Source organism: Chionomys nivalis, chromosome 8, assembly GCF_950005125.1.
Source record: "Chionomys nivalis chromosome 8, mChiNiv1.1, whole genome shotgun sequence".
In the NCBI taxonomy this organism is placed as follows: Eukaryota; Metazoa; Chordata; class Mammalia; order Rodentia; family Cricetidae; genus Chionomys; species Chionomys nivalis.
Genome location: NC_080093.1, coordinates 82,512,311 through 82,526,470, shown reverse-complemented (window position 1 = coordinate 82,526,470; position 14,160 = coordinate 82,512,311). Strand labels below are relative to the sequence as shown.

At 39.8% G+C, this 14,160-nt stretch overlaps 1 protein-coding gene across 1 annotated transcript in view; it reads left to right on the top strand.

Moving 5' to 3' along the window:
- Positions 1-14,160, top strand: part of Pde3b (phosphodiesterase 3B) — a 134,446-nt gene that overhangs the window by 72,632 nt on the left and 47,654 nt on the right. Inside the window, exon 2 of the mRNA XM_057778002.1 lies at positions 12,212-12,262. Coding sequence (XP_057633985.1) covers positions 12,212-12,262 — 51 coding nt within the window. The remainder of the gene's footprint in view (positions 1-12,211; positions 12,263-14,160) is intronic.

The following is a 14,160-nucleotide window of genomic DNA, read 5'->3' as shown; positions in this document are numbered from 1 at the left end:
AGCTTTCCCATGTTGGGGTCATCAGGGTCTGTCATCCCAGGACCAGGGAAGTTGTTTAGAGGGTCAGCTCTCCTCAGGGAATGGGAGCAGGCTAGTCCAGGCCAGTGAAGGGTGGGGCATGCTCAGCAGGGCCCTCATACTTCAACACAAGGTTTGCGTGGGCCCCTGTGGTAACACAGGCAATGGACATTCACACAGACCCCAGGTGCTGCAGAATCAAAGACCTAGATGTGGTCATTGCCAGCAGCTTGGGGCTGGATGTCACCATGACCCAAGGTGACAGTGCAGGCCTCTCAGATCTGGATGGGCCCAGCAACAGCTTAGTTCTTGGGCTCCAACCTGGCCTCATGTGGCAGTTCAGGCCCTGGAAATCTGCACTGCCTTTGATGCTAATAGAAGCCACAAACCTCAACACAGATTCTGGCTGTGGCAGGGACATGGACACAGAAAGCCCTGCCCCCTACCACAGCTTGGACCCAGACAACTCCGTAGCCACAGGTGGCAGTGTGGGCCACTGAGGTTGGCATGGTCCTGGCAGTGACATGTCCCTCAAACTCCAACATGGCCCCAGGTGGTGGCTCAGAGGCTGGGAGTTCTTGTGCTTTTGGTGGCAACATGGGCCATGGACACCACCACAGAGCCAGGTTGCATTAGAACCACAGAACCAGCTATGGTCCTCAGCGGCATCTCAAGCCTGGATGTCACCATGCCCTCATTGCCCAGGCCAATGAGTTCAGCATTGTCCTTGCTGCAAGGTAGCCCTGGGACAACAGCATAACCCCAGATGGTGGCCCAGATCTCAATCATGTGCCCGACTTTCAATGGTACAATGGTGTTCTGTTTTTATGATCAACTCTTTCAGCTTCCACATATGAATGAGAACATGTGGTACTTTTCTTTCTGTGTTTTGTTTGTTTCAGTTGACATGTCTTCTAGCTCCATTCATGTTATTGCAAAAGACAGTATTTCATCCATTTTCATGGCAGAATTATATCTTCTCATGTATATCCAATACATTTTCTTTATCTTACCATAAATGGAAATAAAGATTGACTCATACTTACTTTGAATAACACTTCATGGGAGTGCAGATAGCTCTGATAAACTTACTTAAATTCCCTTGGACCTATATCTAGTAGTAGAATAACTGGCTCCATGTAGAAATTTCATGTTTACTTTTGGACAGACACTCCATACTATTTTTCTTAATTTCTGTGCTAGTTTACTCTCTCAACAATGGTGTATATAAAATTGCCTTTTCTTGTATCTTCATTAGAAAATTTTATTATAATTTCTCTTTGTTCTTGAGAATTTTATACATGTAAATAATAAAATGATTATATTTATTCTCATTTCCCTTGTCTAACTTCCTGTGTATCTCCATAAAAACGCCCTCTCCAATTTACATCTTCCTCCCTCCCTCCCTCCCTCCCTCCCTCCCTCCCTCCCTCCCTCCCTCCCTCCCTCCCTCCCTCCCTCCTTCCTTCCTTCCTTCCTATAACCCACTAAATCCAGTTAGTCCTTTCAGTTTATACATGTATATAGAGCCATCATTAGAGTGTGAGTAACCTACTAGTGGAAACACCATCTAAATAGGGTTAGGGTTAGGTTTGAGAACTGAGGGTGAACCGAATTGTGACCTGAATTGCAAGCCATATTACTGTTATTCTTGTGACTCTTCCTCTCCCTTGGCTGTCAATTGCCAGTAGCATCTTAGTAAGGAGTAGAAGGAAGCGATGTAAAAGGAAATAGGAAGAGAAATAAGAGGGAAACAGAATGAAAGCAGGAGGAAAGGAACAGAGGCAGTAACGGGGTAAACAAGAACAAAGTATAATGGATATGTGTAAAAATGAAACTTTCACAATGAAGCTGATTTTATATAACAAATGATAATGTGATCAATTCATTAAAAAGAAATAATTCCAAGCATATATTCAGCCAGTAACAGACTACCTCAATTATTGTAAAACAAACAATATTGAATTTAAGGTGATCACCTACAGTAGCAATAGGGAACTTCATTAGTCCATGTTCATCAAGGAACTGAAAGTCCAACAAATGACAATTTGCTAAATATAACAGATCTAACAAACACTCACAATTCCACTGCACAATTACTTTCTTTTCATCTTCCAATAGAATGCTTTCCAAAATAAATTGTTAGGCTATCAAGCAAGTCTTCTCAAACTTTTGAAGACTTAAATCATACTATGAATCTTCTCTGCACAATAAAATAAACAGAAAATCAAGAGGAGAACTTTAGAAGTTGTAAAGGTAGAAATTAAACAGTGTTTTGGGACAAACAAAAGATTAATGAAAAATGGGAACAATCTTAAATTTTTTTTTTGTTTTGTTTTTTGTTTTTTGTTTTTTCGAGACAGGGTTTCTCTGTGGTTTTGGAGCCTGTCCTGGAACTAGCTCTTGTAGACTAGGCTGGTCTCGAACTCACAAAGATCCGCCTGCCTCTGCCTCCCGAGTGCTGGGATTAAAGGCATGCGCCACCACCGCCCGGCCTTAAATTTTTTTAAACAGATATAAATCGAAATACAGTGTGCCACAACCCATTATGTATAATAGAACCTTAACTGAAAGGATAGTTTATAGCAGTAATCATGTGAATCATTAAAAAAAGATTTCAAACAACTTAATGATACAGTTTAAGGATAAATAAAGCAAGAATAAATTAACACCAAAATCAGAAGGAAGAAGTAAGAAAAATCAGAGAAAAAATAGACACTGAATGAACACAAAGGATCAGTAAAAGAAATACTGATTTTTTAAAAATATTTATTTACTTATTATGTATACAATATTCTGTCTGCATGTATGTCTGCAGGCCAGAAGAGGGCACCAGACCTCATTACAGATGGTTGTGAGCCACCATGTGGTTGCGGGAATTGAACTCAGGACCTTTGAAAGAGCAGGCAATGCTCTTACCCACTGAGCCATCTCTCCAGCCTGAAATACTGATTTTTAAAAGATAATAAAGTCAACAAGCATCTAGCTTGGTATAAGAAAAAATGGAGAGAAGATCCAAATAAATACACCAGAGATAAATTAGGGACCTACAATTTATACCAAAGAAATAAAAGGATCTTGAGTGACTGTTATTAAGAACTTTTAAAAACTTCTCTTAATATTATTTATACATTAGTAAATTGGAAAATCTAGAGGAAATACAAAAATTGAACCATGCGGAATACCTGAATATATCAATAACCTTCACTAAAAAGAAAAGCCCAAGATTGGATGATTTTGCTGTTGAATTGTAACCAAATTTTAAAGAGAAAAAAAAAAGTGTCACTTGATTTCAAAGTATTGAAAGGGAGAATTTCCACACTGATTACATTGGCTATACCCATTTCCATCTTTATGTATCTTATTTCTTTATATTACTTATCCTCTTTTAAGGACTTTATTTTTGTTATTTTAAAACTTTATTTCTTTTTTTATGACTGTCTAAACATTCTCTTTGATTTCCCAAGTCTGTGTACATTTTTAAACACACTATAACCCATGTAAAGCTTTTTTTCCCCATCTGAATCTCTCTTTATTGTGTATCTGCATCTTTTTCTAACCTCACGAGTCTTTTAAACTGTTGAATGGCATGGCTACGACCCAAGCCTCTGCTTCAGCAGCTGGCTTCTTCCTGCTTGGTTTCCCAAGAACCTAGCTTTATGACAGAGGTACTGTGGTGAGAACCTTGTTTACTACCCCAACTCTGGGAAGTTGTTGGGCTCATGTTGCTATTGAGTAGTATACTGCCCAGATCTCATAAGCCCCAATTAAGTGTTCAGTAATAGGGCCTCTTAAAAGAGCCACCCCGTTTTTGCCACTAGCATTGAGTCAGGAAGCCATCTCTTAAAGGACCATGTCTCTGTTTCCTTTAGCAGACAGCCTACCTGAGAAAAGTCAGTTACCAAAAAGTCATGTTTTATTTTCGTGCTGTTGGGATAAAGGAAGGGTAGATATGGGAGCAGGGAAGTATATATCCTAATTAAGGGAGCCATCTTAGGGTTGGCAAGAGACTTGACTTTAGAGGGGCTCCCAGGTGTCCAGGGAGATGTCCCGTTAGTTCCTTGGGCAGCTGAGGAGAGGGAACCTGAAATGGGCCTATCCTATAGCCACACCGATGAATATCTTGCATATCACCATAGAACCTTCATCTGGCGATGGATGGAGATAGAGACAGAGACCCACATTGGACCACCGGACTGAGCTCCCAAGGTCCAAATGAGGAGCAGAAGGAGGGAGAGCATGAACGAGGAAGTCAGGACCGCGAGGGGTGCACCCACCCACTGAGACAGTGGGACTGATCTATTGGGAGCTCACCAAGGCTAGCTGGACTGGGACTGAAAAAGCTTAGGATAAAACCAGACACTCTGAACATGGCGGACAATGAGGGCTGATTAGAAGCCAAGGACAATGGCACTGGGTTTTGATCCTACTGCATGAACTGGCTTTGTGGGAGCCTAGCCTGTTTGGATGCTCACCTTCCTAGACCTGGATGGAGGGGGGAGGACCTTGGACTTCCCACAGGGCAGGGAACCCTGACTGCTCTTTGGACTGGAAAGGGAGGGGGAAAGGAGTGGGGGGAGGGGGAAAGGAATGGGAGAGGGGGAGGGAAATAGGAGGCGGAAATTTTTTTCAATTAAAAAAAAAGAACCCCATTTTAAAGTTTTGTTAGGTTTGGACTGGAGAAATGGCTCAGTAATTAAGAGCACTGACTGTTCTTCCAGAGGTCCTGAGTTCAATTCCCAGAAACCACCTGGTGACTCATAACCATCTGTAATGAGATCTGGCACCTTCTTATAGCCTGCAGGCATACATGCAGATAGAACATTTTATACATAATAAATAAATCTTAAAAATAAAAAGTTTTGTCAGGCCTTTGTGGAAAATCTAGTCCTACATTGGGCACCATTTATAGGCAGAAGTTTCTCTCCCACCTGCCAATTCCCAAATAAGCAACATGGAAACTCAATATTAATTACAAATGCTTGGCTGATAGCTCAGGCTTAATATTAACTAGCTCTTGCAACTTAAGTTAACCCTTTCCTATTAATCTATGCATTGCCATGTGGCTCATGGCTTTACCTGTCCTCCAACATGCCTGACTCCCTCTGTGTCTCTTGCTAACTCCACTGACTCTGCCCTTCTTCTTCCCAGCATTCTCAGTGTGGCTGTCCCACATATACTTTCTGTGTGGCATTATCTCTTTGCCTTTAATATTTAACAGCCTGATTACAAAGTGCCTATTTGGATACCTGTGAGCTTTAAATCTGGATGCTCATACTTTTCTGAACATTGGATTTTTAAAAATATTATTTAAATGAATATAACTCTTCTATGCATTTCTTCTTTTATTTTCCTATTATAGCAATATTGCTATTATTTCTTAGGTTTATGGTGTTTTATGTTGAGCTTGTTGTATTCCTTCTTTACTTCTTTCTCTTCTTCCCTTTCTTCCAATTACTGCTTAGTCTAGCCTGTCATTAAAGCTCTCAGCTATATTTGTTATTCATTGAGTTCTTTATCTCCAAAATTTGTTTTTTTAAATGATCTCTGTATTTTTAATGAATTCTTTCAGATCCTGATTTGCTTTTGTAATTTTGTTGATTTGTCTGTAATTTCTTGTGTCTCACTAAATTATCTTAGAATTATTCATTTTAATTATTCATGTAGTCTGGCAGTTTCCCTTTTCCTCCTATTTGTTGCCAGAGAACTTTTATGATGTTAATTTGAGTTTTTAAATGTTTCTTCTGTTTATACTTTGATATTTGTCTGTCTGGAGGATTGGTTGCTTTTACTAATTTAATAAGGTGGCTTTTTAGAAAATTTTTTCATGTATATGCTTCTAGAGTATTGGTTGAATAGGATATGTGGGCATTGGCTAAATAATGGTTGAAATAGTGTAGTAATTGTGTATCCTAACCAGTAATGGTTAATGGTGGTCATGGCTGTGTGTTTCTTTGCTCTCAGTTGGAGGGGTTTGTGGGATTACTCCATTAGCTGTGATGAAACTTTGTTAGGCAGAGTGGTTTTCGCCAATGGCTGTGTGTGTGGCATGTCAGATTTGTGGGTCATTTGTCTGTAGTGCAACTCTAGTGGTGTTGGAAAGGCATATCACAGTATACATGACAGTGTGGGTGGAATGCTGTGAGTGCCCAAGGGTGGGCAGGAGCCACCAGCTGTTCCTTGAGGCTGTAAGATGGCATCCTGGCAGCTCCCAGGGGGGAACTGGCAAGCTGATCCATTTGGTAGAAAGGCTGCCTAGCAGTGTGTGGAACCCTTAGGTTAATGGGAAGTGTCACGCAGTTACTGTTTCAGGAGGTGGGCTGAATATCCTGACTACTTCATGGTGTTGCCAGATGATGAGTGTGATCACAAAAGAGCTACTTTCTGATTAGTTGGGTAGACAGGACCTCCTGGTTGGTTTATGTGTGTTCCTTTGACATGTTAAGTGTGACCGAGCCATGCTTCCTAGAGCTTAGCTTCTAATTGTTTGTGTAGCTGAGGATGACCTTAAAATTTTTTAGCATCCTGCCACTATCTTTTAACTTCTGGGATTTAAAATGTGCACCACCGTGCTGAATTGGCTTATGTGTTGCCGAGAACTTTATGTATGCTAGGCAAGCATTGTACCAACCGAGCTATATATTCAGCACCAGCCTCCCCCTCTTTCCAACTTTTTAGGAAAGTGTCTCATATATACCAGATTTGACTAGAACTCATTATGTAGCTGAAGATGTTAATTTCTGGATTTACCCTTTTATGGACCACAATTTGCTCTAAAATACAGACCTAAATGTGGAGTCGTGGTACATCATTCCTTTGTTATAATTATGTAGAAAACATCTTTTCCAAAATATCTCTAATATTGTTGTTATTAGAATTACACAAAAAGATATTCTATTAGCTTCCTGTGGCTTTTCCTGTATCTGTTTTTATTTTGAAATAAGAGAGAATTTCATCTTAAGAACTGCTGCTTTTTGATCATTTTGATCCTATAGAAAGTAGCTGAAAATAATGACATGCTGATGCTTAAGAATTGATTTGAAGCCAACTTTTAGCAAGTACAGGGATAACAGTCCATGTGGAGTAAATTAGTTAAGGGAAATGGCCTGCAGTAGAAAATGCTACAGTAGAGAGGATCTAAAAGTAGTGAGCAGAGAGGAAAGACACTACACACTGTAAGGTTTAATCAACTTCTAGGATTACAGTGGCTTCGGAGTAAGCCACTTTTCATTTGTCTGAACTCAGAATGTAAGCAAAGATGGGATCGATTTATACTTCGCTGCTCACGTATCCACCCTTCCTATATCCCAACCATCCCAATCCCCCAAGCTCCTCCCATCCTCCCCTTCTCACGTTTCTCATCCCATTTCCCCTTTGCCCCATGCCACCTCACCCGCAAGTTCCCAGTTTTTGCCCTGCAATCTTGTCTACTTCCCCTATCCAGGCGGATGACTATACCATTTTCTTTGGGTTCACTTTCTTATTTAGCTTCTCTAGGATCACAAATTATATGCTCAATGTCCTTTATTTATGGCTAGAAACCGATTATGAGTGAGTACATCCCATGTTCCTCTTTTTGGGTCTGGGATACCTCACTCAGGATAGTGTTTTCTATTTCCCTCCATTTGCACGCAAAATTCGAGAAGTCATTGTTTTTTACCGCTGAGTAGTACTCTAATATGTATATATTCCACACTTTCTTCATCCATTCCTCCATTGAAGGGCATCTAGGTTGTTTCCAGGTTCTGGCTATTACAAACAATGCTGCTATGAACATAGTTGAACATATACTTTTGTCATATGATAGGGCATCTCTTGGGTATATTCCCAAGAGTGGTATTACTGGATCTTGGGGTAGGTTGATCCCAAATTTCCTGAGAAATCGCCACACTGCTTTCCAAAGTGGTTGCACAAGTTTGCATTCCCACCAGCAATGGATGAGTGTGCCCCTTTCTCCACAACCTCTCCAGCAAAGGCTATCATTGGTGTTTTTGATTTTAGCCATTCTGACAGGTGTAAGATGGTATCTCAAAGTTGTTTTAATTTGCATTTCCCTTATCGCTAAGGAGGTTGAGCATAACCTTAAGTGTCTTTTGGCCATTTGAATTTCTCCTGTTGAGAATTCTCTGCTTAGTTCAGTGCCCCATTTTTTAATTGGGTTAATTAGCATTTTAAAGTCTAGTTTCTTGAGTTGTTTATATATTTTGGAGATCAGACCTTTGTCTGAGGGAGCCATCTTAGGGTTGGCAAGAGACTTGACTCTAGAGGGGTTCGCAGGTGTCCAGGGAGATGTCCCCAGCTGGTACCTTGGGCATCTGAGGAGAGGGAACCTGAAATGACCCTATCCTATACTGATGAATATCTTACTTATCACTTTAGAACCTTCATCTGGCGATGGATAGAGGTAGAGACAGAGACTTAATTTGGAGCAACGGTCTGAGCTCTTAAGGTCCAAATGAGGAGCAGAAGGAGGGAGAACATGAGCAAGGAAATCAGGACCACGAGGGGTGCACCCACCCACTGTGACAGTGGAACTGATTTATTGGGAGCCCACCAAGGCCAGCTGGTCTGGGACTGAATAAGCATGGGTTGAAACTGGACTCTCTGAACATGGCGGACAATGAAGGCTGATGAGAAGCCAAGGACAATGGCACTAGGTTTCGATCTAATACATGAACTGGCTTTGTGGGAGCTTAGCCTGTTTAGACACTCACCTTCCTGGACGTAGATAGAAGACCTTCATCTTCCCGCAGGGCAGGGAATTTGTACTGCTCTTCAGTATCGAGAAGGAGGGGGAATGGTGTGGGGGGAGGAGAAGAGGAGTGGGGATAGGGGGAGGGGAGTGGGGGGAGGGAGCAATATTTGGGAGGAGGGGAGGGAAATGGGAAACGGGGAGCAGGTGGAAATTTTAATTAAAAAAGAATAAAAATAAAAATTAAAAAAAAAAAAAGAAGATGGGATCGATTTTATAAACAAGCAGCAGGACTTCTTTATCCCAAAATCTCTCAACCTATTTTCATTATAATTGCCTATTCCTAGCCAGGAAGCTCTTGAGACATCTTTTGTGTGTGGGATGATTTTCCTAGATATTTTAATACACATATTAAATGCACAGCACATATCCTTTATATAGTGTATCTATTATGCTGTATAGCTTTTCATTGAGACCTTTTGGAGGGGGAGGTTTCAAGGTCTCAAGAATCAGTCTTATTTGTTTAGGGGCAATGGTACCTCCACTAAGAACACTAGCTATGACTATAGATACGGTTTTCGACATTAGTGTAGAACTAACTGAAAGAGTAATGTTGATTGATCAGATGAGTCAGTGAAGTGTGAGAATATTTGGTGGTAAGCTATCCCAATGCAAGTGTGCTTATGTTAATAAACCCATTTATCTTTGACCAATGCGTCTTGGAAATGAGACATCAGCATTTATTTGATGGTATCTTTGTGAAAGAATGATTGAAGTATAGTCACATGATCTAGTACAGTTTTTCAAGCTTATAGATAAGAATGAAAATTAGTAGATTATGGCCTATCCCTTAGGAAATTTTTAGTTACATATAGTGACTATTTTCATTTATCTGTTATAGATTCTGTTGGTAAACTCGAGAAAACATCAGATTTAGAAAAGTCATAGTAATGAGAGGAATGGTGATTAAGCTAGTGTTATCCTCAGTCATCAAGAAGCTTTGCCATACTAAAATAAGGACAGGATTAAAATATTACAGCTAGATCTCCAAAGTGAGTCCTATACAGACAGCATGCAGAGAATGGTCTTACCAGTCTGAAGTAGAAGAGAATCTCGGGGATTTAGGTTATTAGTCTTAATATCTTAAACTGTATTAGTGTCTTTAGAATCCAGATTGCATGCTCATTAAGTCACAGCCTAAAGTAATTATTGCAATACTACACTTAAGGCCATAGGAAGCAACTGTATAAATGTAATAATTTTATCTATTAACTTTATCTAATGTAACTTTGTGTAGTTTCATCACAGCCATGTTTTGGTGCTGGTTCATTCTCTTAAGTGGATATAGTATGTTTGGATTTTCTTTAGAAAGAAATAAATTTCAGTAGAAAGAAGAAATTACTTTCTGAAGGATGCTGTAAGAGATAGTAATAATAAACACAGCCCTTTTTTGAATGATAAAGGTGGTGCCTTTTCTAAACTAGCAATCACCAAATTATAGCCCACTGAGACTGTCCTCTTAACAGCCTGATTCTAAACTGTTTTTCATATTTTTAGAGATTTTTAAAGGAAAAATAAGCAAGAAAGCAAACAAACATAAAAGAATATGCTATAAAGATCATATTTGGCTTGCAAAGCCTGAACTCTGTTCCGTTACAAAAAGAGCTTTACAACAACTAGTAAAATGTTGGGATAGTGACCAAATAGGTAACACATTAAGATTTTTTGTAACCTTTCCTTTTGCTGCTGCAGCTATTTCCATGAGTATGCTCAGCCTTTCAAAAGAGGCTTGCCTTTTATGTTTTCTGCTGAGACAAAAGGAGGTCTGCTTGAACCCCAATAAGACCAATAAAATTGCCACTGCTAGTTCCTACTAGCAGATCTGGAAGCTGATCAAAGACGGGCTGATCATCTGTAAGTCTGCTACTGTCTATTCTTGGACTTGATGCCAAAAAATACACCTGGGCTAGAGGAAGGGTGTGTGGGCATAGCTTGAATTGCCGAGAAGGTGACTTGGATCGGCTCCTGCAGTGTCTTCTCAGAAGATACTATGAACTTGAGATTAACCACTGCATATATCATAACCTTTAGGGAATATGTTTAAAAACAAACAAACAAAAAACAACAAACAAAAAACCGAGCACCACACAACAAAAACAAGTGGATTCTTACAACCAATCTCTGCCATAGGTACCACATATAACAGCAGAGAAAAAGAGGCCATGGATTTGAATGAGAAAAAAGTGAGGAGGAATATATGGGAGAAATATAAATTCAAAAACAATTTTTAAATTACACAAAAACCATTTAAAGAGGATGATCAAGAAATAAAGCTTCCCTTTCATGACTTCCCTCACATGTTCGCATAGACTGACCTTAGTGATATGTAGCATCAGTCAGTCATTAAAATAAAACAAGCCTTTAAAAAAGATTTTTTTTGCAACTAATAAACTTAAACTCAAGGTTTATAAGAAAAAAACATAAAAAGTGAATTATACAGGAAATTTTAGGATTTTTATTAGAAATATAATAGACCTATTCAATATTAGAAAATATTGTAGAAAATGACCATTACAAGGAATTAGTTAAGTAAAAAGAAGAGACTTTAACTCAAAAAACAGTTCATAGAAATTTAGGGTATGCCGATGTTTATGGCCATGCTCACTTACTAAATTCAAGTTAACTTTGTCTTGTTGAATGCAGTGACTTGCTGTACTAGACCAGTGGGTAGTCAGAAAGCGTACAAAAGTGGCAGAGAAAGCAAGGCTGGCTGAAAGTTATATCAGTGGTCTTGGAAAGAAACAAAAGCAGTCACTACTTATTTGTGTAATGAAAGGAGTATACTTTGATACTTGAAAACCATTTCTGTAAATGTAATTTAACGTAGGGGTCAAGAAGTTTTGTCTATGGGAGTGCCTTTTAGTAAAGAAATAGATTCACAAATGGACACTAGCTTAAGATGATAATGACTCTTTGAGGGGGCATCTGCTGAGAGTTAATTTTCTTACATTTTAAGTGATATGATTTTGGACCTGTTTTTCCTTTTTTGTAATTTTTTTATACTTAAAAATTTTTAAATTTTCTCATATACATGTGTTTTTCTGTATGTGTGCCATGTGCATGCAATGCCTATAGAGTCCAGAAAGGGGCATCGAATCTCCTAGCACTGGAGTTACAGGCAGTTGTAAGCCATCTGATGTGGGTGATCAGATCTGAACTTGGGTCATCTGTGAGAGCCATCTTTCCAGCCCAATAACAAATATTTGAAGGTTAATATAAGTTACTATAGTGCCTTTGTTCTGAAAATGCCTTATTCTTTGGATTGCTCAGTTATAATTTATATTAATTAATGAAGTAATCTATAAAGAGATTATTTTTATTCTCATTTCTTCGACTTCCTTTCTGATGCCTAATTTTGTTGTAGGTATTATCAGTGGAAAAGGGTGCAGTTTGTCTTCAAGTATGTTTGTTCACAGTTTGTAACCCAATGCTCTTTTACAGATGATTCTCTGGGACTGGGACTTGAAGCAGTGGTGTAAACCTCATTACCAGGTAAGTACAAATGGTACTCATGTCTGTTTAAATTAGCCATCCTTTGGGTAAAGTTACACTCATAGGCTTTCTTTAAAATAAAATGTTCTTTGCCTGAGCTTAGTCATGAAAGTAGATTTTAAAAGTTTATTAAGTTCTCTAGGATCATGAATTACAAGCTCAGTGTCCTTTATTTATGGCTAGAAACCAATTATGAGTGAGTACATCTCATGTTCCTCTTTTTGGGTCTGACTTACCTCACTCAGGATAGTGTTTTCTATTTCCGTCCATTTGCATGCAAAATTCAAGAAGTCATTGTTTTTTTACTGCTGAGTAGTACTCTAATATGTATATATTCCACACTTTCTTCATCCATTCTTCCATTGAAGGGCATCTAGGTTGTTTCCAGGTTCTGGCTATTACAAACAATGCTGCTTTGAACATAGTTGAGCATATACTTTTGTTGTATGATAGGGCATCTCTTGGGTATATTCCCAAGAGTGGTATTGCTGGATCCAGGGGTAGGTTGATCCCGACTTTCCTGAGAAACCGCCACACTGCTTTCCAAAGTGGTTGCACAAGTTTGCATTCCCACCAGCAATGGATGAGTGTACCCCTTTCTCCACAACCTCTCCAGCATAGGCTATCATTGGTGTTTTTGATTTTAGCCATTCTAACAGGTGTAAGATGGTATCTTAAAGTTGTCTTGATTTGCATTTCCCTGATTGCTAAGGAAGTTGAGCATGACCTTAAGTGTCTTTTGGCCATTTGAACTTCTTCTGTTGAGAATTCTCTGTTCAGCTCAGTGCCCAAAGAAAAACATATAGTCATCCTCCTGGATATTAACCTTCATCAGGCGATGAAAGGAGACAGAGACAGAGACCCACATTGGAGCACAGGACTGAAATCCCAAGGTCCAAATCAGGAGCAGAAGGAGAGAGAACACGAGCAAGGAACTCAGGACCGCGAGGGGTACACCCACATACTGAGACAATGGAGATGATCTTTCGGGAACTCACCAAGGCCAGCTAGACTGGGTCTAAAAAAGCATGGGATAAAACCGGACTCGCTGAACATAATGGACAATGAAGACTGCTGAGAACTCAAAAACAATGGCACTGGGTTTTGATCCAACTGCACGTACTGGCTTTGTGGGAGCCTAGGCAGTTTGGATGCTCACCTTACTAGACCTGGAAGGAGGTGGGATGTCCTTGGACTTCCCACAGGGCAGGGAACCCTGACTGCTCTTCGGGCTGATGAGGGAGGGGGACTTGATTGGGGGAGGGGGAGGGAAATGGGAGGTGGTGGTGGGGAGGAGGCAGAAATCTTTAATAAAAAAAGTTTATTAAATATAAATGTAAAATAAAATTAGACAAACCAAAGTAGTTGTTTTAAAAGTACTTCTAATGTAATCATTGCAGCACGAATTCTAGTTGTTCTTAATAAAAACCCAGAGTCAGATGTTAGGGGGTGGAAGCTGAGAGATCAGAGAATCTGAGTAGCCAACCACTAGAGAGTTCTTTTACCTCTACCAATGCTCGGTCGGAAGGGGCGATCCTTTCTTCTGACTTCATTCACCAACTTCGGCTGTCTCCACCAAACCTCAGACTGCCCTGAGCTCCTGTCTCCTCCTGCCTTATATTCCTCTCTCTGCTCACTACTGTCTCTACCTGCCCTAGTGCCAGGATTAAAGGTTAGGATTCCAAGTGCTGGGATCACCTTTGTGTGAACTCTTTCTCTTTTAGACAGAGTCCATCTAGCTCAAAGTGGCCTTGAACTAAGGTGATCCCTCATCCTCTGTCTCAGAGTCCTAGAATTTTAGGTGTGTGTCACCACTCCCTGGCCTCTAGTGGCTTAGTGCTGCACTCTGATCTTTAGGAAAGTTTTATTTGTCAAAACATAAACAAAAAATCATGACT